Genomic DNA, 27103 nt, shown 5'->3' on the forward strand with positions numbered 1-27103 from the left:
CCACAATGGCGCTTGTTTTTTCTTTCATTTGTGTAAAATAAGCTTTATGCCAAGCTGCACTACTTCTTGAACTTTAGCCAGCTCCTTGTTTCCTGTCTGCCATTATTGGACAAACTGATTAATCCAAGTGTGTCTGATTATTGTTGTTGTGACTACTGAGGTCAGGCACACCTGGATTAATCAGTTTGTCCAATAAACCCCTTCACGGTTTACGTCGCAGGCGGTTCCCACTGCGCATGTCGGGGTCATTAAAGTCATTACAGCAGATTGAGTTGTGTATTATTCGGTATCGTTAAAAATGCCTACTTACGTCGTGGGCTTTGAAAATCACACCAGGTCTTCCGTTAAGTTTTCGCGATTCATGCAGAATCTCAAAAACAAAAAAATACAACATCTGCGGCTGCAAGCAATTAACGTGCAGACTTGGACAATGCAAATATCAAAGAGGCTTGTGTTTGTAGTGCTCACTTCATTTGAGGTAAGTCATCATTTTTCAGCCCTGTTAGATTAAATTATAAAGCCTGGATGGTATGAACAGTTTGACTCCATGCTGCGCGCGCACCTGATATGCATTCAATGTTTACAAACCTTGAAGGGGTCTATAATGGCAGACAGGAAACAAGGAGCTGGCTGAAATTCAGGAAGTAGTGCAGCTGGGCATAAAGCCTATTGCCACTCCAAATCCAACAAGTTAACCGACTGTGTTTAGGTCTGCCGCTTTGTATGATAACTCCGGTGTTGAGAGAGCTATTTACTTCCTGTTTTCTTCAAGACGTTCACATCCTAATGATGAAAACATGCTGAGATGAAGGGGGAAAGTCACACTTGGGCACAGATCAAGGCAACTGTGCCAAATGTAAGTGCACCCTAAGAAAGCTCAGCCTCCCTGCATTCTTTGATAGACCTTCACTGTTATAAAAATCATTTAAAAACCCTCAATGGGTTTGTTCAGATACACACTGCTTTGACTAAATTATTTAAGATACTGCCTCTTTAAATAGCTTTAATGTTGGTAACTACTATGTGATCTACTTTGTTAAATATATTGCTTGACTGTAGTTTACTTCAAATTACAAGTAGCCTGCTTCTTGGGAAGTTACAGTTAAAAAGCTAGAGTAAGTGAATCTCTTGGGAGGGACTGATCTCATTTGCACTGATGAGTGTTACTGTGTGTGTGCGTGCATAGTTTCAGAACACTGACGAAGAAGATGCTAAACAAAAACTACTTTCCATCTCGCTGCAAGGTCCTTGTTTGCTTAAATCTCAAAAACTATGATTCCACAAAAAATATGCACCTAAAGATGTGTTCCCAAATCAGGTATCCGAAATGCATGCACGCTCACGCACGCTCTTGACAGGCTATGCTCTCGAACTGTTTGCCCAAGCTGTCTTGATTATAGTTGTTTGTGACACTCACAGGTCCACTCACTCCATTCTGAGAGAGGTCTGTGCTCCCTCACTGTCCGGCTTTTCGGGCTAATGGCAAGTCACTAAAATGCTCATTAATCTCAATCACACAGTTAGCTGCCTTCAATTCCCCTCTGAATGATAGTATTTTCTTCCTTCTGAAAAAATAGCTTTTAAAATTGCTATCGTATAGCAACAAATCATATTTTGACATTACCAAATACAACGGGTTAGAATCAATCAGCCACGTAGTGAACTCTGACATTCGGTAAACGTCAACCCATATTTATATGCACTGCTAAGTGTCGGATGAAAACCAGTGCTCATGGATTACCAAATAGGATACAATTACAGAAGAGCTGCTGGTCCTAAAGGGGTACGGACCATCAGTGATGAAGAAAACAGCGTCAGGGGAGAGGGATAGAGAGGCCATCAAATTAGCCCAGTCATTTACTTGTGTGCTATTGCTCGTGAGAAGCGCTTTAGACTATTTGCTTTTAATGAAGCATGTGCATATGTGCGTGATGGAGCCCAGGAGTGTGAAATCACAAAAGTTTTTTACCCAAACTGTGTCACTAATTAACACACAAAAAACTCAACTGGCCTCCAAATTGGAAGTTATTACAATTGAAAAGTTCAGATGCTAAACCCGCTAAGTGCATCTGGCATGATTTCGTGTTAATTAGCATTTTTTATCAGACTCTTAATGGATTTTGCTTAAAAAAATGTATTTCTGAATGGCGGGATTAAGTGTATTTTATGCATGAAATATAGCATTTGTCCAGAGCAATCATTGTCTAATTTTTGACGGAGGGGGCTTTTAGCGGCTTTTGCATCTAAACTCTTTAAATATACTCTGTCAGAAATAAAAGTACCTGTCATTGTGCCGGTACCTTTTCAAAAAAGTACATTTTTATACCTAAAGAGTGCATATTAGTACCTTAAAAGGTACATGTTGGTACTAAGGGGCCTGTTTACATGAGAACACTCGAGGGTGAAAACGTAAAAATATTTTATCAGATGTGCCTTTCGTGTACATGGCGACGGCGTTTTGGGGGCTTAAAACGCAAAAAAGTGAAACCACCCTCCAGAGTGGAAATCTTAAAAACGATCTACCGTCGCGTTCATGTCTAAAGAGTAAAAACGCAAAAGTCTGCTCACAATGGCTCTTGCCGCTTACGCGTTTATGTCACAGGCATGCGCCAGTTCAGGAAAATAACAACAAACATGTCGGATTGTTTCCATTCGTTGAACCTTCAAACTGCCATAGCAGCTCTGATGAATATACAAGAGTCTTTTTAGCAGTTGTAAGAAATATTCACAGCTAGTATTACTGATCAGAGAAGGTGCATTAATTACCTCAGTCAAACTGTTGATGCACCAATTTGTTGGAGGCAAACCAGACGGCTTTGGACGAGACCTGGGAGAACCAGGAAGATGGTTGTACGCAGGCACACGAACTTGGTGTTGTTTTGTGTCAGTGCTTCACATTGCCACCTAGCTGCCTGGAGTGCATACTACATTTAATTTCACACACTTTTGTGTCACCATATGCATGCAGATTTTCCCCTGAAGACGCTCGTATAAACGCGGAATAAAAAGTGATAACGCAACGCCACTTTTGCGGTTTCTTTTCAGATCGTTTCCATTTAAACGTAGCCTAAATGTATACATAACTCTACCTAAATGGTACATATTAAGACCATTTTAAAAGATACTGCCTCAGTGACATCTGTTGTGAGAGTGTATGAGTAACAGTAGTTAAAGACAGTATACTTTATGCAAATATTACTGGAGAGGGCTGTCACATTTACCAGGTTAAACTCATCTGCTCAGCATGGGTAAGTGCTGTCAAGATGAACTTCTCAGCTATCAGAGCCATCGGCTTTCACAGGCAGCTATATCACCCTTAGACTTGTCTGTACCCTGAGGCCTCTTCATGTGGGAGAACTGTGGCCTGGAAATCTAACTCTGAGGACTCGAATTTAGTACTTTAAGATGAAGACACTTTTACTTCTTTAAAGTTATATTTTCTATGCTTGTATCCTGGAATGACCCAGGTAGGCATTGTTCTGTTTATTTTCATTAACATTTTCATTTATCCATTTGGCAGACACTTTTATCATAAATATCGAACCAAACTATACATTTTTATCCCCTGGGAGTGAAACCCATGACCTTTTGCACTGCTGACACAATACTCTACCAGCTAAGCTACAGCCATGCTGCCTCTGACCAACAAATTTGACTCGCTCTACCACCACCTTTTCCCGCCCATGATCTTTGATCAGTAAGAGATTAACTAACACGAACCTTATAATGAACTGCACTTATACAGCATTTATTAGTAAATATTAATTTCAAACCTTCATGTAAAGCATTACCATAAAATCAAAGATATAAATTCCTTAAAATTTAGAGTTAGACATATTCTTATAATTAATTTCACTAGATTCATTTCTCCAAACTAAAAACACAAGGATGTACATTGGCCTGGGATAAAAACAAACATAATGACATTTTGGAAATGCCTCTGAAATCAAGTTTTAATTAGTTAAGCATAACTCGCATGGTGCTGTTATCTTTACAGTCGTACCATGTAGGATAAATGTATTTTTAGTTTTAGCTTACCTGCTCCTCGTGACGCTCGTGTAGCAGTGGCGGCCGATGACTTATTTTTTCAAGGACGCTCGATGCGAAGTTCGTCACAACATGTATGTCGCCCGTCATGTGTGTGGTTCCTTTTTTCAAATATGTGTTCTGCGCATCGAGAGATCCTGTGTGCATCACGTGTGTTGTCAAAATAAGTGCCTGCTGGGTTTATGATAAAAAGGACACTCGCGTTTGCCAGATACTTGCATAAACTCATGCGTAATCAGAGTTCACTGTTAAGGGAGTGTCTTGCGTGTATTTTGTGAGCGTGAGCGTCTCTTTTATCATAAACGGTTTTGACACGTGTGCAGCAGGCACTTATTTTGACAAAACACGTGATGCACATGCTTCACATGACGCAACAAACACATATTTTGAAAACACAAGCAACACACATGACACTTCGAACACTTATTTTGAATTAGCGCCACTGTCATGTAGCTAGTTTAAAGACTCGCGGCTAACTGCTGCATAGTGCTGCAAAGGAAACTCTGCCTACCACTCCACGTACGCCAAATGCTTCCACAAAAAAATATATAATATTTTTGTATTATTATTGTTTGTGGCAGTTGTATATAATATAATAGCATAGCTATTTATTATAATATTTATAATAATAATAATAATTATTATTATTACTGGAGAGGGGCACATTACATTTTGATACAAAAGGGGCATGGGCACACCACTGACGTGAGTTATGATTTCTAACGTAAATCTCTTTTCTTGGACTACAACAAACACACGGATTGTAGGCATCAGTTTACTTCCTGCCTGCTTCTGACTCACAGCCTGTATGTAGTCTATGTTGTCATATTTAAGGAATGTACTACTGACTAAACCATGATTCAAACACAAGTTTTGTGCAGTGCAGAGTAGCGCTTGTTTGTCATTTCTACGATCACAAATGCAGATATGGTTTTATGTTTTAGTATCCTTACCTTACCAATCTGATACGTTCTGCTCAAGCCGTGCTAGCAAAGTTGATCGATCAGGTTGGTCATCTGCATTTTCTGGATCCGATTTGGCTCGTTTGATAAGATAGTAAAGACAATATTAAGTCTCAGCATTGCCTTGTGGGCTAATCTTACAAACATGGTAAGGAGCGTCACATTTCTGGCTGACATCAGAGGTATTCAGGCCAATCACAACATACTGGTAAACTGGCCAATCAGGAACACAGCACTTTTCAGATCAATGAGCTTTGAAACAAATCAGAGCGTTTGAGGAAAAAAATGTATGGTATGTAAAAAATTATTTGTTTATTAACCATAAATCATGCAAACACATTGTATTATACCAAATACACAAAATAATTATGTTTTTAGCAACGAAATAGGTGCTCTTTAATGTCTGGATCTGTGTGATTGCTTTTAATGTGCAACAGAAGGGTCTGCCATTTATATTTGTGTGTCTAGGTGTAAATCCACGTAAATCTATTGAATCCAGTGTGTCTATGGTGTATATGTGTGCAAGGTGCAGAGGCTCAAGGTGAGTAAGTGGAAAGAGAATTGGAAATGACACACTTGGGTAATGGTACTCTAACTGCCAGTGGAGCATCATGGGAAATGGCCTGCTGGATGTTGTTTTGGCATTCTCTGAAGCACAGAGAATGTCACTGTTATCTCATTTATGACTGTTAAATTTGAAGCCATGTAGGTTTCGACTGATCACGTCAACTACAAGGACATCAAGCAATGCCTGGGGGTTGAATGCTACAGTATTGCAATACCAGTACCATGGTAGTACCTTGTTTTTTGTACTTGCCATGGTCATATTATATCACATTTACTATATCCCAAATCATCACTTTACCATGTTTACTTTAATTTTATAATGTTCCATAATAACATTTGCCAAACATTATTTATCACCTTTTCCCCACTGTTTTTCATCCTCTGATTTGTGTGTTTTCCCAAGTGTGTTCGGCCTGGCTCTGTGTCCCGCCCACTTCTATGATTGACAATCTACATGCTGCGGTTACTATGCAGTTTACCAAAAATACAGCTTGTCATGCTGTCTTTTTAAGCATATTGTTGTGTGTTTACAATCTCACAAGACACCAACATATCATTCCCAGCTAGTGTAAAAAAACACAGTAACGTTTTTACTACTTTAAACAGAAAATTGCACCCTAAATAATCCTCTTATTGCCAGCAATCATGAGCGTATATTATTTATACAATACCTCCCGATAAACGGATCATTACCGGTTGCAAAATAGTATTTAAATGAAATATTTTACTTACAGTTTGCTGGATTCTTGTTTAGTCCAAAACAGTAGGCACATAAGTCAGTGCTGATATGACAGTATATCTGTAAAAAACTAATCAATTCATTACTCACTTCAGAAGGAAGACGCTGGTTTTACACAGCCAGCAACAGCACAATATTTGTCTGACATCACAATCTTCGTGTTATTACAATCTTATCATAATCGTAAACAACTACCCCATTCAGATCCATTTGAGTTGTTTAACTGACTGGTGATGTCCAGTCAATGAACGTCAGTGGGCGGAGTCAAAGATATGACGATGTGCTTTTCTCTGGGGCGAAGAAGAAGTAGGCTGCAGACCTGGAGCAGGTAGGACTTATGAAAATGTATAGTATATATGAAGAGTTTCGTTGCAAAACGAGATAACCACCGTTTTTAATTGTTCAGAAATCTCGTTTTTTTGGTTGTGCATTCCAATTAATTTTAATGCAACTGCAGTTGGTTTGTTTTGATTTAAACCTTCATAACTTATAAAATACAGCTAAGTAGCACCATGAAACAAAATAATAACATGATAACATAATAATAAACATGTTTTGACAAAAATGTTAAAAAATGGATTTATCTCGTTTTGCAACGAACTCTTCATATCTACAGCAGTGTTTCCCAATCCTGGTCCTCGAGGCCCCCCTGACAGAAAGTTTTAAATGTCTCCTTATTTAAAACACCTGATTCAACTTAGCCTACTTCAAAAACTGTAAACACGTCTCCCTAACGAGCTGATAAGTTCAATCAGGTGTGTTAAATAAGGAGACATCTAAGGCTATGTCCACACGAAGCCGGTGCATTCCCTATCCGATCATTTTTTTTCCTTGCTCTAAAAAAAATTATCCGTAAACACGAAACCACTGAAACCGACTGAAAGCGGTGTAGTATATATGCCGGACCAGTATGGGGCGCTGTAATTCTGCCACAGATATACACTATACACGAAGAAGAAGACTTTGAGCATGCGCATAACCAACGTATGGTGTTGTCCATTATCGCTTGTTGGTCACTACAATTGCACAGAAGCAATAGATTTTGCTGTAATAAAGCTAGTAGGCTTTAGTAGCTTCTGTAGCACGAACACAATCACGTAGTCCGCCGTTATTGTTGTTGCTGTTACGTGTGACGCTTCCGACACGTGATGTGATGACGTTTTCGCTTCATAAAATATACGAATTGGCTGTACAGACGAAACCGCAAGGGTGTCGGTTTCAGATTTATCCACTTTAGGACCCGGTTTCAAAAAATAGCGGATTCAGTCTCCCAAAACGCCGGATCCGTGTGGATGAAACGCCAATACGATAACAAATTTATACGTATACAGTGATACGCGTCTCCGTGTGGACAGCCCCTAAAACTTTCTGTCAGGGGGGCCTCGAGGACCAGGATTGGGAAACACTGATCTACAGTATATGTACGTCACTAATCCAGTCATTTTTCATAGTTAGTTTTTTCGGAGTACGTTGATTACATAAATGTTTTCGTTATTAATAAGGATGGTGATTTAAATGTATATGATGTATTAATGATACCAAGACTTGTAAAATGTCAATATATCAAAGCATAACTAATTCCTAATGTCAAGACTCCTTTAACTCTTTCCCCACCATTGACAAGTTATCTTCAGACAGTTCAGACAAAACGCTTCTGTGCCAATGACGCTTCCCTAACGAGTTTTTATGGTAATCTATAATTCCACTATTATCCACTAGTTGGCGCTCTTACTCAACTTATAAAAATCTGAAAAATAAACTAATTCAACATCATAGAAAACTCAATGTATGTTTTAATAATCGTTTTGAATGTGATCTCTAACAAAAGTCCTTCACAAAAATGCAATTATTTCAGCTTTTTGCTTAAAATTTAGTATTTTTGAAGAAACCTACCCAAATTTACGAGGTTATAAAAAGGCAACAAATGAAGATAGTATGAAGATAGTATCTTTTTTCTGCTTTGTTTGTTTGTTTGTTTGAAAGCAGAGGGTCTGTTCTTTTATTTGATATATTGTATGTTTATATAGTTATAGAAGAACATTTTCCTGGAAAGGCATTTTGTAAAATGTTTGTGAAAATCAAAAAAAAGGCTGGGGGGAAATGAGTTAAAGTATTTAAAGCTAGTTTTTTTTCTAAACATATTTTTTTATTTACAAAAGACATTTACTCAGGTAACTTAACACTTATTATTTTCTCCCTGCATACCAGGGAAAGGCCTCAAACAGCTGTTTTTAACAGTTCTCAATTTCATTTTTTATAAAAACACAATGTTTACAGCTCACTGGAGGCAACACATAACCTTCCTTCTGAATACTGGTGTAACTTAGAATTACCAAAGAATTCATTCAAATAGTTTTTGAGGGATCCAATACTGATGTAGTATATCATCGTTGTCCTTCCAAAATCTTGTCCTTTTGTGTCATAACTCATTATTATTGGTCACTCTTTATGTTTGTAAGTGGGTTTTGCAAATATTCCATCAATAAAAAGTATTAAAAGTGCTTGTCAACTTTAGACAACACAGAAGGTAATCATTAAAAAAATACAGTGTTTTCATCCTGTTTCTTGAAAAAGAGTGAATTTGGACATACAAGCTTTCAGAAGGACAGCGACGATATTGCACAGTGATTCCCGCTGAGAGAAAAAGCGAGTGACTTTTAAGTGACAAAAGATTGGAAAAGGTGTGATGAGAACTTCAACTACAATACATAAGAGAATGTAAGAAATTGATGTATTGTTAATATCAACCATTAGCATTTACTCTAGAGAGAGAGAGAGAGAGAGAGAGAGAGACTTGTGCCAATCTAACATTTTCATTAAGTGCCTCACAATCACATATTATGTGACTCAGTCTATGAAAACCCAGCTTAAGTAATTTTATTGTGATTTACTGTTTTGCTTGTTTATTTATTCTTAATGCCTTTCAAGCATCTAAGGCTAGCTATTTGTCGTAAGAACCCGTGAATCCATACAAGTTGATCTATAGACAATTTCATTGGACGCACGTGCGGTGACGCAATATGCGCCTGGTCCGAATTTTACTTCCGGTTTTAGTTTTTTTTAATTGTCTGACTAGTTGCTAAACTAAATGAACAATTAACTCTTTGTAAATAACAAATGTTTTGTTTTCCTATGTAATCTATGTGTTGTTTATTTTGCTTGTTATATAAATAAACTACGTTTCAAGTACTTTGTTGTTATTTATTCTTAACGGAGTTTACCGGAAGTTACGTGTTGACCCCGAAAGCCGCTTGTTTATGTTATTACTGCTGAAACCGCCTATACAATGGCATCTCCGGCAAAGTTTCCATGTTTTTAGTCTGTGGGAAGAAACCAGAGTCCCATGGTGACCCAGGGAGAACTGGGGACCTTCTTGCTACACACTGAGCCACTGTGCTTTACTGTTTTCTGCATAAAATCAAGAACATTATGTGAAAATATTATCTTGATACCTAATATTGACTGAGTAAGACAATGTCAAAGATTGAAATCAATGTGAAATCAATGAGTGAGCTCAAACTTTGATGCTCCTCATCTTTCATAATTAGATTAGTCTGGATTTCACAGACAGGGTCACATCCTTCGGTTCTCTTTTCTTAAGTTCATTGTGCCTCCCTTAAATGAAATGATAGCACGGTCAAAGTGAATGTTGCATCTTATTGCCTTGCTTCAGAGCGTCACAAGAAAAACAGAAACTTACAAAACCGGTTGAAATATCTAAACAAGCACATAGTCTAGAAACATAAGGTGTGTTTGTTTGTGTGAACCTGCACACTTTTGCAGTACAACAGCGATGGTGGTAATGATGTGCTCTCCCACACCTCCCAGTCTCTTCCACTGAGTGTGTATCCTGAGACGTGCCAAGCCATCTGCTGTGTTTGTGTGGATGTGTTTTTTTGTGTGTACAGCCAACAACTCTCTTTTGATCATGCCTGATCAAGACGCTTTTCCCCATGCGCTGTTATGGACTTTGATATCTTTTAGGGTATCGCTCCATATTTGTCAGATCCAATAATTCTGCTCACGATTATTAGTCAGAAAGCATTTCATGACGCCCACCATGCTTTCAAATTTATTTAGCAAAAGGCTTTTCGTTTCAAGCTCAAACGCAATGTTTTCATTTGAGAGAAAGAAAGAGACTTGGGAAGACTTTTTTGTCTTTGTTCTTTGACTATGTGATTGTATAAATGCAGCAGAACAGCAAACATTATAGCTGAGAGTCAAAGTTATGGAGGGAGAGAACAGAGAAGAAATCTGATGGTGAAATTAATTAAGTAAGATGTTGAATTGAGCTTCCTATAAGATCTTCGTATGCAAGTGATACTTGCTATGGAAAGCATCTCTATTGCTCATACTTGTGCTTAAGGATTTAAGCAATCGCTCATTAGGTATTAGGTAGGTATTAGGTACATTAGGTATTAATGTTCATGTACCTCAACTGGCAGAGCATTGCGTTAGCAAAACAAAAGGTCATGGGTTTGATTTGCTGGCAAGACACTGACAGAATGTATAGCCTGAATACACTGTAAGTCGCTCTGGATAAAAGCACCTGTCAAATGCATAAATGTATTCAACTTTGCCAAGCAATTTGTCCCAAAGCTTTATGTTATGAGCATGAATGATGTTTTACATTGTGTGGCTTGCATGCTATTACTTTTCTAAGTTATCAGACTTAAAAGTTTTGCCTGGCAGTTAATAAAACAAGCAAATCCTAAAGACTTATGGTGATACAGATAATGTGGAATACTCTTTCATCTCCAAATTGGAAATCCGACTCCGATCTCACAAGAAGCATCATTTGACATAAGATAGCAACAACCAACGTTTTAGCAAACATTTTATTATTGCATGGGATCACATGTAATATTTAGACAAATACATACTGCATTTAAAGCTCACATAACACATGCTGTTTCTGCACTTCTGATGTTAATCTGGAGTACCTATAGAGTAGTATTACAGAGTAGTATTACATCCTGTATATCTCCGAAGAGTCTTTAGTTTAATCAGATTTAAAGATTAGCTTGACCGAATCTTTCCGATAACATACGAAAAAATGAAAAAGGATTCGTTTCTAACACGGGAGGCGCGAGTACGAGTCATGCAACAATACAACTTATGATTCACTATGTTCGTGTCATTTATATAACATGGACGTGCCTATTTCCAACATAAGACAGAAGTCTTACTTACCGCATGCAACTCATGACCCGGTTGGGACTTTTCAATCAAATCCAGCGCATCAAACACACACGCAAAACTCCGCTGCTAACCTGGATAATAAACTATATCCATAGTTTCCATAAGGCTGGCTTTCTTCTCCTTACATCCAAAAACACACTTGTTCTTTTATGCCATTGTTGAGTTTTGAAATTAATCAAAGCTGTTGTGTGAAGTGACGTTAGTTCTAGCGTCTCCCGCTGATTGACGGGTGGGCGGGGTTTTCCGGGGGAAGTGCCCATAAAAAGAAGTGAAACGTATAGAAACCCCTGAAACGTCAACTGGACCTGTAATCAAAAAAAACTTTCCAAAACTTGTACGAATTCCGGCAAAGTGCATTCGGCACAGAAATCCTCCGTAACACGTCCAACTGCTCTTTGACACTTAACCGACGTTTAGCACGAGGAAACAACTCTATAACTGTGTTAATAAGTCAGAATGCATGAAATACCATTGAACCAGCCCTTTAAAGGTAGTGGTTATGCAACAACATTGTTACCACATTTGCTTATTAATGAGCTACACAGACTGAAAGCAAACTGCATTTATGTTTGACCGCATAACAACATCCATACAAACAATGCCAAACATTCAGTTCAACATATTTCCAATTTTTTGCCTAAGTACATTTCAACTTTCAGTGGAATCAGATTAGTTGAGTTCCAGATGTCTGTGAATGGCTATTCTATCGGTTTTCTATCACCTGTAAAGATGGAAAATGTGGACAGAGAAAGATTAAAAGGGCTGAAAGAGGTGCTTGGCTTTAGTCAGAGGAACACAATGTTATAATGCTCTCACAAACAAACGGTACACTGGTGTATATGGACGGAGATGTCGGCACACTTAGAGCAAAAGAAGCTGCAGTCTTTGATCTTGGAAGCTCTATTTCCCTCTGCATTTCAAAGCAGAGACAAAGCACACAGTCAACACACAGTGATACTATGAAGCACAAACCCACACGTATAGAGGAACTCAGCAAACCCTACAGCACTGTGTGTCCTTGGTCACTGACTGACTGACAAACCAAGGCTGGAGTCATTCAACACAAATCATACATTTACTTAACGTCTGTGTAAAGTAAAATCGGAGAACTGTTTCTAAAATACATAATACATTTTGCTGAAACACATTACAAAGATTGTAAACTATGTAGTATTCAATTGTGGAGTTAGAGCAGTTTTTCTCCATTTCTGAGTTTAGGGGGCACATTTATAAAGCGTGCGTACAGTGCATACGCACAGATTTGATCGTAAAGTGTGCGTACGCAAAATCCACGGCAAAGTCCATATTTATAAAAACTGTCTTTGATGTGGAGAAATGCTTAGCGCCACGTCAGGGTCTGAGCAGACGTACGCACTTTTGCTTGTCCGATTGCTGCAGGTTTTTGGAAATATAAGCTATTCTTGATGCTATATAAGGTTTTCTACATTGACAGACGCTCTTTTACATGTCAATGAGATAAATTAGGCAGCTTTTAAAGGCGGAGATCTGAAACTGCTGAGCTGCGCACAAGTTCAGGATAATTTGTGATTTATAGATTTCCAATCTGAAAGAAAGGGATACGCGCATTTTCTGTGCGTACGTTCATTCTATGAATCACACGTACACATTTTTTATAAAGGATTGTAAGATCAAATGTAGGATGGTTTATAGGCAGCATTTTATAAATGAGGCCCCAGGATTTTTTTAGGCAGGCCTAAAATCATGACTCAATGATGCACTGGAGTCACACAATCACGAGCATTCATTAAGGTTGCAGCTTTCCTCCGGGTTGGCGTGGTTTCAGCGCCGACAGCAGAAAAGCTCCTGGCTATTTTCCAAGATTCTGATAACTTATTTTATCTATGAAACAAATAGGTAAATAATTATTATTATTCAATTTTGTCTACACTCAGAGGCTATTTGGGGGATTTCCGCCTGGATTTGGCCCACCCAATTTCAAAAGCTTCCCATACCCACATGCAGAGGTGTACATACAAAAGTTTGGTATCATTTTACAGGAAACCCTTTGAAATTATATAAAACACTGTTGAAAGTGCTAAACATGGTTGTATGTGTTGTTAGTCCTCTAATAAACACAAAAATATAGGCGTTTTTTTTTTGTAAAGTCTGTATTTAAAGGACAAGTTGAGTATTTTAAACTTAAAGCCCTGTTTTCAGATTGTTTATGATGAAATAGAATGGTTTTGACTGAAATTTCGACATATGCGGGTGCCCCGAGAATTTTTGGGTGTTTGTTGTTTCACCTCCCACCTCTATAATGGCTGTATAGGTGCACTGGAACCTAAAATGCATTAAACTTTCATTTACAAAGACGTGAAACTCACCGAGCGGTCAGAGGGTGTTCACTGATATGCTCACACAAAAATCGTGCTTTCCAACAGGTGTTTTAGCATTCGTTGTAAACTTGTGGAACTATTTTTCCAAACGCCTCACACCCGTACATTCTTCCATTGAGAGCTTAAATAATAGACACTCCAGCCCAGGTGGTGGCGGTAATCCGCCTTTGCCAATTGCAAGAATACAAACAAAGTTCCCGGCGCGGAGTAATACCACCTCACAGCACATCTAATACAAGTCAATGGAGTTAGACAAAAACTATGATAAAGCCTGTTGGAGGGCGTCTTTTGCGGCGATTTTTGTGTGAGCATATCAGTGAACACCCCTGACCACTCGGTGAGTTTCACGTCTTTGTAAAACAAAAGTTTAATGCATTTTGGGAGGGATTGTTCCTGTGCACCTGTGGAGCCATTGTAGAGGTGGGAGGTGATACAAGAAACACCCGAAGGTTCTCGGGACAGCATCATGTGTCCAGGTTTCGGTCGGGGCCGTTCTATTTCGTCATGAACGGTCTGAGGGCAGGGCTTTAAGTGTAGAATACCGAACTTGTCCTTTAAAAGTGTATAACTGTGGCCCTGGGTGCTCCAGCAACCTGCAGACAGTTTTTTTTATTCCAGCAAATGTCATCAAAAGTTATTCTACTTTTTAATACACTTTTGGAATAAATGCAATATCTTTATATCATTTTACAGAAAACCCTTTTGTATTTATACTAAAAGAAAAAAAGTTTCATTTTGATTTCATGGAGACTTCAATACCTAAGCCAAACATCATACCTATAGCTATTTTTCTGTGCATTTTCAAAACTTTTCTAATTGGCGACATGTCCAGATATTTTCAAAAAGCAGCTTTGTCAATTTATATTCACAACCCATTTTGTCTGTTTCTGTATGCTTTAGAAACTTCACTTTGTAAATTCTCCTACTCATTCTGTCAGTTTCTCACACCTTTACTCATTCATTCCCAGCATGTTACGCACACTTTCTACTTTTTTCACATCATCACGCTTTCCTGCGGTGCAGGGGAATATTTATGTAAGTGATATGTGACAGCGAGTCTCTGCATATTTGGATGTTGCACATTTGGTATCACAATCCGAGGGTGTTTGCTACATTCTTAGCACAGGTTTGCATCGTCTGCAAGGAACCGACAGGAAATTGCCTCTCTCCTCAGATAGCAAGGCGGGATTCTAGCAACACGCCAAGATCGTTCCCTTTCTCTGTCTAAATTAATTCTTCTCTTGCAATTCGCTCTGTCCCGTTTAAGGGTCAAAATTTCCCTCTCCACACATCCCATACACTGACTGGTGCGCGTCTGTCCTCCTCATCCTTCTACTTCGATCAAATGAATTTAATAAATTCTATACAAGTCAAACAGCCGGGCTTGATCTCTCAAACAAAGAGAGCTTCTATTTGATTTGCGCAAACTCCACGGATGAGAGCCGGGATGAATAATACATGCCTCTTTTCTTCATCGTATTCCTCCTTATTAAATATCACCCATCCCTATATTCTCCCAGCAGGACCTGCTTCCACTGTCGCCCCATTGCCAAAAGCCTGGGAGGAGAAGCCTTATCTCTTTTTCTCTCTCTGTCTCTCTCTCCCTGCATGCACTATATGCTGTCTCAGTGTTTTCTCTTTTTAAATCTCTCATTCTCTCTGTAGAGAAAGTAAGCTTTATTAAAGTCAGTATAGGTGGGCTCTTTTTGTGGCAAAATAGATGAGCGCACTGCACGTGGTCCGAAGAACGCTTGCTTCCCTCCAGAGGCCTAAGCTGCAATAGCTGTGTTTTCTCAGTGGAAGGGCGAAAATAAGCTTGTTCACTTTGCTCAACTAGAAGGTGTAGGTGAAAAACTGCTCTTTTCAAACCTTTGCCCTGTTCAAGCAATGCTACCATAATGAAAAACATAGATTCATTATGACCACTCCAAACCAGGTGACCTTGATATGATCCAGCACTACCTGACACACACACACAATCTTCTTATCGTGGTGTCTCACTGCTCTCATTGCAGGTGTGCACAGCTACGGGTAATAATGATGCGCTTATGATAATTGCATATATAATGAACTTCGTTATTATACAAAATGTGTTTTGCATTTTACTACTGAGACGAAAGTGAAAACGCAAAGTTGTTCATTCCAGATCACGTGTCATGTGGCAGACTGCTTTATTTTAGTGAAGAAATTGACACATATGCAGAAAATGTGTTAACTTGCGATTTAGCTGGGAGTGGTATTGGGGGCTTCAACTCTATTTTTAAACATTTCAGTGGTACATCACTGCCATCTAGTGTAACTCCTGTTATTGCTTACCACAGCGTTGTTTTGTGTGTGTGAGTAGAGGAGAAAGATTCAGGTTTTTTTTACAGAAATAAGGGTGAAAAAAGACAGGAGAATATATGAAAGAGCGAGGTTGCGTTGTGTTTTAACATTTCTCCTTCTTGCTCTCTTTTTTTTCGGCTCTCTGAACAGCACATTCATCATAAAAATCTTCTTGGCGTATCTCAGTGTGGAATTGATGAACCATCAACACAATTCTTCTCACTTTCTCTTTATATTGATAAAGCAATCATGCATGTTTCTCTTCCAGTCACCAGTGCCCACTTATAAGATAAATGGAGTGTCACACAAACACATTTTTGCTTTTTTCTATCGCTCAAATGTATACTTCAGCCTGCCAAAAGATAGAGAGAGAGCAACTAAATTTATGTATGCTTCCATATATGTATGTATTTATACATTTAAGTGCAAGTGCAAATGACTAAATGGAAATAAAGCATTATAAATGTATTTGTAAATTTTGTATTATTTATTTATAAAGCAAATAACAGTAATCATAATGGGGTTAAAGCAGCATGGCAAAAATAGCCCAACAAATTGGTTATTTCATAACCCAACTAACCAAACTTCTACGCAATCCATTGGGTTAAAGGAGACATTTCACAAGACTTTTTAAGATGTCAAATAAATCTTTGGTGTCCCCAGAGTAAGTATGTAAAGTTCTAGCTCAAAATACCATATACAGTAGATAATTTATTATAACATGTTAAAATTGCCGCTTTGTAGGTGTAAGCAAAAATGTGCCGTTTTGGGTGTGTCCTTTAACATGCAAATGAGCTGATCTCTGCACTAAATGGAAGTGCCGTGGTTGGATAGTGCAGATTAAGGGGCCATATTATCCCCTTCTGACATCACAAGGGGAGCCAAATTTCAATGACCTATTTTTTCCACATGCTTGCAGAAAATAGTTAACCAAAACTAAGTTACTGGGTTGATCTTTTTCACATTTTCGTTGATAGAAGCACTGTGGCACAAGCACTTAAACATGGAAAAAAGTCAACATTAAAATAACACAACAAAGGATCTGTTCTATAGTAACCCACCATTGGATTATCTATTGGGCCTTTTTTAACCCAACTGTTTTAAGTGTGTAGGACAAATATTACTCTCAACACAGCAATTTTTCAACACAGCTTTAACTGTCTGATAATCCATGTTGCTTTGAAAATGTTTGTAATGTACATTTAACAGAGATAACTGGAATTAAACATTTGCCTGGGACCCATCAAAAAAGCCTTAAAATATCAGATGCATGCAATACACACGATTTCCTGCAGCATTTTCTTGTTAATAACACTTTAACGAATTGTGCCATTGCTGTGAAGAACCATTTTAAGCACATTTATTTTGAAAAGTTTATAATAATATTCAAGCTGTTTTTAATTTAAAGGGCATAACAAATGCAAACTAAATTAAACTAATTGCTTTTTGTATATGTATTTGGTGATTTGAGGAACATTAAGCAATAATCTCCATCTCTTAAAAGTATTTGACTGTAGCAGGTATGGAGAGAGAGCAAAAGTGAGAGAGAGTGGATGGCAGTGGGCTGGCAATTACAGTAAGGCTGTGAAAGTTTCCTGGTACCGTGTAGGTCACAAATCATTTTCAATGAGACAGGGAGGGGGGTAATAGAGCTTAAACTGCAATAAATGTAGAATAGAATAGATATAATACGAGCTGCTCTACAAATGTACCTATATCACCTGCGTACACAGGTAAAAATCAGCTGACCATGCAGATTTTGGGATCACTTTAAATTTACATTTTTACATTGGGTATAAATTTGATTTCGATAGCTGACTACAAGCTGAGTTCCTAAAAAAAAGCTGTTCTCTATGACCATCCCTGCTTGTTATTAAATAACAGAATAAAAGCGTAACTGCCCTGGATAAAATAAACAAACATCACAACACTAAAGAGCAGAAACTCATGCACCGTACAGCAAAGCTTGTTGATTTTACTGTCCATCTGGTTTGTTGCCAGAGATTTGTACTAAATGTTGACTAATGATTACATTCCACACAAGTTATTTGACACTACGTAGCTTATAAAAATTATCCATGTTTATTTTATTTTTTTGTAGTAGCTAACAATTGTATTTTGGCATAATTAATTATCATTGGCAAAACCATGGTTTTATTACAGTATTCCCAGATAGCACAGGTACGTCTGCAAGATGTCTGGTAAAGATCTGGAGATCTGGAATACATCTAGTGTGTAAAAACATCTTATAAAGGTCTTAGAAAGAGCTGCTTTACATACATTCTAAATCAAAAACGTCTTGCAGACGTCTTCAATATGTCTATATGACATCTTTTAGGAAACGTCTCAGAGACATATTGCAGATGAGCAAACAATCTAAATAATACGCCTTGCATATGTACACGCAGACATCAAATAGACGTCTTCGAGATGTATGTGTGCTATCAGGGTTGTAACAATGTTTGTTTGTTTTTTCTTTTGTTTTAAGTTCATAACCAAAAAGTTCAATGTCGACTTAGATAACTGGAACCTAAAATCATAATATTTAAGTTACCACAAAATACTGTGAAATACTTTATTATTTACCACAGTACACTGGTGGGCGATAAACCGGTAGACATGATTAACCGGTAGAAATTTGTCAACCGGTAGAGATTTTGGACTATCGTCTCTATGGAGGTTACCCGCCCATGTCACGCTCCTGTGCGCGTGGTCATGAAAACGTAACGTTTGTACACAAGCACCGCAGTTTTAAAACAAGTTCTTTAAAGCCATTGAAACACAAACAACAGATCTATATGCGTGCGTTCTTTCTGTGTGTAAGGAGGGGGCAAGTCGCGCAACCGCTGCTCATTAAGCTCGTGAGCATTTTTGCCGCTTTATTGGCCTTAAATACATAATGCCTCCAAATTCCCGTATTTGCAAGTATCCTCATAAACACAACCAGTTAGGGCTTAAGTGAACAGCTAAAAGAGAAAACGCATGTGTAACAGTATATTGGATCCAGTCTTAAAGGGGAAGTTACCTAATTTTGCTCCTGTCTGTCAGTCGTGTTTATCAAACAGCATTGAGAGAAAATCTCTCACTGCTCTTGACCAAATCCTATTTCTACCTTAAAAAAAAAAAAAAATATATATATATATATATATATACACATACATACATACATACATACATAATTATGTATTACCATTCCTTTATCATTGACTGTTTTCTTCAGAGAGCTTGAGTTTTGTTTGTTTTTATCTTCTTTTTATGCTTGTATATTTGTGAGAATTGTGAACATTTCTATGGTATTAAAGATTTTAATAACAGAAAAACCTTATTAAAACATAAAAACATCTACCGTGATACATATCAGAATCATGATATAATATTAATCTTATCGTGATAGAAGATTTTGGTCATATCGCCCATCCCTAACTGTAGTAAACTTCCAAGATATTATAGTGTGTTTAATCTTTCCATAGAAAATATTTAAGAACTACTACAGTTTATCAACTCACTGTAATACTACAAACTGTTGTACTACAATAATAGTACACTACTATTACAGTTTACCATAGAAAATACTGAAGTATATGCTATTACATTTTCATGTGGGTTGCATTGCTTGTTAAAAAGTTGTTTTTCAGCAAATGCATATAACTGTTAGTTCTATTTTTGAATACAATTTGTATTTACTCGTGTGTTGTATAAATAACATTTTAATTATAAAAATGTATTATAAAAGTTTGGCAAACATGAAAAGTTTACTCACCCTCATCCTGTCGCTTTAAATCAGTATATGTGTAACAATAAAAACAGATAGTCGACTGCTGTCAAGCTCCAAAAGTAACACAACATAAATCATACATCCAGTGCCTTGTTATCTGTGACAATGAATGACAATTCGAGTGTAGTGGGAACCAAAATGTCTTTTTGTTTACATAAATACAAATATATTTCAGTTATCTGCTACGTTGAGCATATGGCGCGTTATATTGTCATAAAAGTCCACTAGGACTATTGATGCAGCTCCATTTAAAGGTCACGTTCTTCCTGGTCCCATTTTTCAAACTTTAGTTAGTGTGTAATGATGCTGTTAGAGCTTAAATAATACCTGCAAAATGATAAAGCTCAAAGTTCAATGCCAGAATTCCTCTTTCAAAGCCTACAGCGAATGGCCGGTTTGGACTACAGCCCTCTACTTCCCGGCTGAATAACACAGGAATACCTCAGTCGCCAGCTAAGCTCAAATGGCTCTGCTAAGCTAAGCTGCTGTCGAATCACAACACACTAAACCAACTACACAATCAGAACCCAATATGTATTTCTGAAGGAGGGACTTCATAAACAAGAAAGACAGCAGCCTGTTTTTAGGACAGTGAAAGCAGCGCTATACAGATAAGTAAATTGTGTGAAAAATAATGTTTTTTTACATGTGAAACATGAACACATGTTATATTGCACACTGTTCAATCAAAGCTTCAAAAACACCAAACAAACACGACCTTTAATATACTGATTTTTGGCATAATTTTTTTTTTTTTGATAATTTTGACCCATACAACAATGTATTGTTGGCTATTGCTATAAATATACCCGTGCTATTATGACTGGTTCTGTGGTTCACCGGGTCACATCGACATACGTCAACAGCAGATTTGAGTGTGCAAAAGTACAATATGTGGAAAACTTTTAGGAACACTCAGTATTCCACACCCCTTACAATATCTTTGCAAACCCTTGAAGCCCTAACATTTTGTAAACTCGCTATACTTTTGTTTTTTAAAAGCATTTAAATTGACTTAAAATTCCTAATAAATCACGGACACATTTGAATGGATTGCACAGATGAGACTTTTGCCTCCTTTATTATTAATTTATTCTACAGTATACAAATATTCACACAAATAAACAATCATCTCAACATTCATATTTCGATGTCAGTCACTGTATAAATACACATACATATACACACCAAAATATGTGTATATAAGCCTACATATATCATTTTAAACAATGAAGCTCATAAGTTTACATAACCCTTGCTGAATCTGCAAAATGTTAGCATGTTATGGATCATACAAAGTGTTAATTGTTTTTAGTACTTCCCTGACTAAGCGTCCACAACATAGTATAATAACTGAATTTACAAACACAACCCACTTCAAAAGTTTAAATACCCTTGATTTTTAATATTGTGTAATGTTACCTGGATGATCATCGACTGTTTTTATGTTATGTGATTATTGTTTATTAGTCTCCCGTCTGTCCTGAACCAACAAACTGCCCGCTGATCCCCTAAAAAATCCCTCAGGTCCATCACATTCTGTGCTTTTCCACAATCCTCTGCATATTTCACCCCTTTCCAGCAATGAATGTGTGATAAAGAGATTCATCTTTTTACAATGAAGACATTAAAGCAAATCATACACAACTGCTCCAGTTTAGGGTTAGAACAACTTTCTGTTACATAAAATGACATCCTTACCCAAACCCAACTCTAACCCTAGCATCAGGTGTCAATGCTTTAAAAAGCATACGAAAAAATAGTATAAACCTATACTTAAAAGTGACATGCTAACGCAAACAGCAAATCGAACCCCAAACCAAAGCGACAATTGTTTGAAGGTGCTCTAAGCGAATTCACGCGTTTTAGACCATAACATTTTTTTTGTTACATTCAGCAAACATCTCCTCACTGATCAGCGGTCAGGCTTGCTGCCTGACCGCTGATCAAACTGTAAAAAAACGCGATCTCTGTAGACAGCCTCCACAAACTGCAATAAAAACACAGTGGCCAAACCTACCATCACGAAACATAACAAAAAGTGTTCCAGCCGATAAACGACAAGAAGGATTTTGGGGTGGGGTTGGGCGCGTTCATGAAAGCACGTAAGGGAGGGGGAGGGGTTAGCTATGCTCCGTTTGTTTGAAAACAGTTCAAACATCAACAAAAAGTGACGTTACACAGATTCGCTTAGAGCGCCTTTAAAAATAGGAAAAACAGTTGAGTAACCAATACCTGAAACTGACATGGAAAAGAAAGTCGTGGCACGGGCACGTAAAATAGTGAAAATACGTGACAATGCCACGCAAAACTGAGCAAAATAATTTTGTGAGAACAGGTTGTTCAGATAAGATGGTACAAAAGTTGTCACTGGGGCGGTACTTTTTTGTGCATATCTGTATATATCTATACCAAAATGATACATATTAGGACCTTTTTAAAAGGTCTCGTCCCTGTGACAACTTTTGTACCTTTTTTTAAGAGTGTACTGGCTAAACCATCACCACGCTGGTTCTAATGTATCATGCTGTCTTCTTGAGCACCAATGATTGTTTGTATCTTTTGCAACAGTTGTGTAATAGTTGCATTAGTATCTTTATTGTGAAATCATGAATCTCAACCTCACACAGTCACCGCTGGAAAGCGGTGACACATGCAGAAGATTCTGGAAAAGCAAAGAATGTGCAGACCCGGAAGATCCTTCCAAAGACCGGCGTACAGCCCAATGGCTAAGATCAAACAAGAGACCCATGAACAACAACCATAAAACATGAAAACAGTTGTGTAACATTATACAGTATTAATAATAAAAGGCATGTAAACCCCTAAACTGGACTATGTTTGCAAATGTAGTTATTATGTGTTATTTAAACAGTTTAAATTAGATTAAATAGCCTGTTCTTGTCAGTACCAAATTAAAAACAAACTGCAGTTTGTATGATATCTAAAATTTTTCCTTAAACACTAACATTTTCAAGCTGTATGTAAACTTATGAGTTCAACTGTATACCCTTCATCTGTGTCAACACATACAATGCTGAGTGAATGAGACAAACTAATTTAGGCACCACTGTCTCCGTCTCCTCTCTGGCACTGGTCTTGCACTATTTTATTTTGCCAAAATATAATCAGTTTAGTTATGAGTGAAAGAGGATGATCACAGTGATGGTAACGCCCTTGAAACAGGGCACTCAGTCCAGAAAAGAGGGATTTTGGGTAAAGGTCAAAATCGGCATTTCATATATATTTCTCCTCAGAAAAAGCTACCCATTAGAAATCACATTTCTACAATTTAATAACTTCTATTAAACATATGATGAAAACAACTAAAATAAAAATATATTCAGGAGAATAAATGTAGTGAGAAGCGTAAATGCATCATATGTGCTATGATATCAATTTTGTTGCTTTTCAACGCATCTTTACAAATATTCTCCTTTATCTATCTAACATAACTTACTCTTATTGCCGCCAAAAGCGACTCTTTCCTGATAAGGAAAGCAGTAGTGCAACAACCTTTAGCAGGGTAATTCAGTAGCACTTTCCACACAGCAGTTAGTCATGACGCCTTATACACTGAAAAAAATGATTCATTGAATTTAATAAAAATGTTTAAGGCAAGTGGTTGCAATCAATCCATTTAAGCTACATTTAAACAAAAGTTTTATATTTTATTTTACTTTACTAATCTTTTTTGTTTAAATGTAGCTCAAATAAATTGATTGCAACCACTCACCCCAAAAAAATGATTAAATTCAATGAATCAATTAAATTTTTTTCAGTGTATATTCAACACCTGGACATCTTCAAAACACTTCTAGTTTTACACAGCTGTCCTTTATGCAGCTTCTGTTAATATTTTAAAATCATACATTTAAAAGTATAGCGATAATTGAAGTATTTATTTAACACATGTAAGTGTAAGTGGAAAGTAATTGTTTGTATTGACATAATAATGAATTAATTTCTGTTCGTTATTTCACTATGTAGGCGTTTGACGTGCTGCTTTATGTTAAGTGTTACCTTTTTTCTCATAAAGGAAATTTGTCAAGTACAGGAGCTCTGTGGCTGTAAACAGAAAGGGACAAATCTGAAACCAATAATTCACCATGGGCCCTTTTAAGGAAAAGATTTTGGATGATTTTCACACTATATGGCAACTTTAATGTGTATCACTGATGAAATTTAAACACTAAAATGTTAAACATTGCACTTGCAGTAATATCTCAAAAAAACAAGCTGCCTTTCAAACTAATGTGACATCATATTGTATAGTTTAGATAAGAAATAGTAAAAGGAATAGTTCAGTCAACATTGCAGATTCTGTCATTATGTACTCGCCCTCATGTTATTCCTCGTATACTCTTGTCAAAGTAAACATTATCATACAATAACAGTTAAAAGTGGACAGGATCTAGCATAGGTACACTCTAAAAAAACAAACGGTGCTATATAGCAGTGTTTCCCAACCCTGGTCCTCGGGCACCCCCTCCCAGAAAGTTTTAGATGTCTCCTTATTTAAAACACCTGATTCGACTCATCAGCCTCCTTCTAAAATGGTAAACATGTCTCCCTAACAAGCTGATGATTTAAATCAGGTGTGTTAAATAAGGAGACATCTAAAACTTTCTGGGAGGGGGTGCCCGAGGACCAGGGTTGGGAAACACTGCTATATAGCACCAAAACTGTTGCTTTGGATCGTAACCATAGAAGAACCATTTTTAGTGCCATATAGCACCGGTGAAGCACCTGTGTAGAACCATATAGGGGCCATATTGCACCACTATAGCACCACATATGGTTCTACAAAGCACTATATGGTTCTACACAGGTGCTTCACCGGTGCTATATGGCACTAAAAATGGTTCTTCCATGATTACGAGCAAAGAACCACTTTTGGTGCTATATAGCATCGTTTGTTTTTAGAGTGTATTGCAGGACCATTTTTAAGGGCGCTTTAAACCTTTAAAATGTATATAAAAGTGAAATAATTTCTGTTCTTGATTTTTTGTTAACTACTGGCAAAGAGTCTTGGACGTGTAAAAGAAAAATATTTTCAATCTTTGCAATAAAATATCTTCCATTAAAATGAACAGCATACTTGTGTAAGAATGACAGTGTTATATTTTTTGGCTGAACTATTCTTTTGCAAATTGCAAATTCTGGAGATTTGTAAAATGTTGAGCTATTTGTGACCCTGGACCACAAAACCAGTCAAAAGGGTCAAGTTTTTGAAATATAAAAGTTTAATAAATAGCTTTCCATTGATTTATGACATGTTAAGATAGGGCAATATTTGGCCGAGATACAACTATTTGAAAATCTGGAATCTGAGGGTTAAAAAAAATAAATTTGTCCAAATAAAGTTTTGATATATTTACAAACATAAATATATAGATAATTATGACACATACAATTTATTGTTGGCTATTGCTGCAAATATACGGACTTATGACTGGTTTTGTGGTCTAGGGTCACATTGTTATATTTTCCTATTTTTATTACTTCTTGATCCCTTCCTGATGACATCATAAAGGTGCATTCAATAGAAAACAGAGACTTCACCCAAATAAACAGAGTGAAGAGACCATTTCTACAAAATTCTGGTTATTAATGGTTTATGTATGAAAAATCCCTAAAAGGCTTCCAATGCAAGATTGTATCTAGATGGAGCTACATTCTTTTAATATAAAATAAAGGTGAAAGGAACTGAAAAATGTTTTGGCTTCTGGTTGACGGCATCCCCCTTATTTGTTGAATTTTAAGGCTTCTTTTCCTCTCTATCTTTCCTCTTCACTACTGTCCCTCACAGCTTTTTGCTTTTCCTGAACAAGCTCTTGATCTTAGAGCGTTTTTTCTCTCCGTTATCGCAAGAGTCCTGCGAGGATTGGAGTTGCTTGGGCTCCTTGATAGCTTTGCCTTCTACGTCGAGTGAGCTAATCGAGGGGTAAAGTCCCTCTGAAGGCGTCCCACCGGCGGGCAGCTGCCCCATGCTGTAAGATTTTTCCAGAATGCCATTATAGGCCATAGCTTTGGTGCCAGGATGAAAGGTTAAACTTTGGGATTCTGGGAAAACAGAAGAGCGGGTGAGGTCAGGGGAGCCCTTGTGAACTGAAGATGAGTCAAGTGGAGATGAAGGAGAGGATGAGGAAGATGGTAAGGTCTCCATGGCGGAGACCTGTGCCTCTTGTGCCAAGAGGAGAAGTTCTTCACGTGAAATTTTCCTTGGAGGGGTATCTGTGCCTGCAGCACAGGTGCTTTGAATGCAGGTGGTGGAGAACTTCCTGCTCAAAGAGGAACCGAATGAGTCCGAATCTGAGTATGTGTCCTGGGTGTCCCTGTATAATAGTGATACAAACATCAATGACATTTAAAACACAAAGTGACAGTAATACAACATCATAAAACTTTAAATTACAAAAAAATAAAAAATGTAAGGTATTTCACAGATCAATGCTGCTATTGAATAGAATTAAGTATTCCAGTCGTGTGCTAAAAAAATGAACTAGAAAAAACAAGTAAACGCATGATAAAAACATGCAAAAAGTGGTAGATGTCGCACCCCTTTCTTTCTGCGGTGAAAAAGATATGCTCCTCGTCTCCCTCGGGTCTGTAGGTCAGCGGGGCCGATGCCATGGATAACAGATCGGGGTCAGCTGTGAGGGACGAGGGCTGAGACATAAGACTTCTGCGAGAACGGCACACACTGCTGTTCCGGGTCAGAGGAGGTCGCATCATCGGAGCTGTGAGGAAAGAAGAATGATAGATAGCTTTATTACAGTATGTCTACCTGTAATGTTTAATTATTATATTCACATTTCTTAAAATTTGACTTTTAACAGAAGAACTCACAGGTGAACTGTGAAATGATGGGGGGCGTGTCCTCGTCGAGGTCATCCACCCCTCCTGCGATCGGGTAGGGTGGCACAGACACCCGCGGCATGACCACCCAGCTGTGGTCGGCGTAGAGCGAGGCAGTGAGGTTGGGCAGCCCAGAGTTATTAACCACCGGAAAGCCGCACAACTTCTCAATTTGCTGCCAGCGGTGCAGACGTTCCCGCAAGCATGCCGTGACCTCTGACAGTGCTTTTCTATTAAAAAAAAATATTTTGACCTCCCTTCATGTAAT

The 27103-nt window shown here is 37.7% G+C and overlaps 1 protein-coding gene across 1 annotated transcript in view; it reads right to left on the bottom strand.

The window, feature by feature from the left end:
* Positions 1–24945: 24945 nt before the first annotated feature.
* stim2b (stromal interaction molecule 2b) overlaps positions 24946–27103 on the bottom strand; it is a 46583-nt gene continuing 44425 nt past the window's right edge. Inside the window, exons 10-12 of the mRNA XM_055211225.2 lie at positions 26827–27065; positions 26537–26717; positions 24946–26312 (exon numbers count right to left, since the gene is read on the bottom strand). Of these exons, the coding sequence (XP_055067200.2) occupies positions 25781–26312; positions 26537–26717; positions 26827–27065 (952 nt within the window). The 3' untranslated portion in view covers positions 24946–25780. The remainder of the gene's footprint in view (positions 26313–26536; positions 26718–26826; positions 27066–27103) is intronic.

This window comes from Misgurnus anguillicaudatus, chromosome 21 (assembly GCF_027580225.2).
Source record: "Misgurnus anguillicaudatus chromosome 21, ASM2758022v2, whole genome shotgun sequence".
NCBI lineage: Eukaryota > Metazoa > Chordata > Actinopteri > Cypriniformes > Cobitidae > Misgurnus > Misgurnus anguillicaudatus.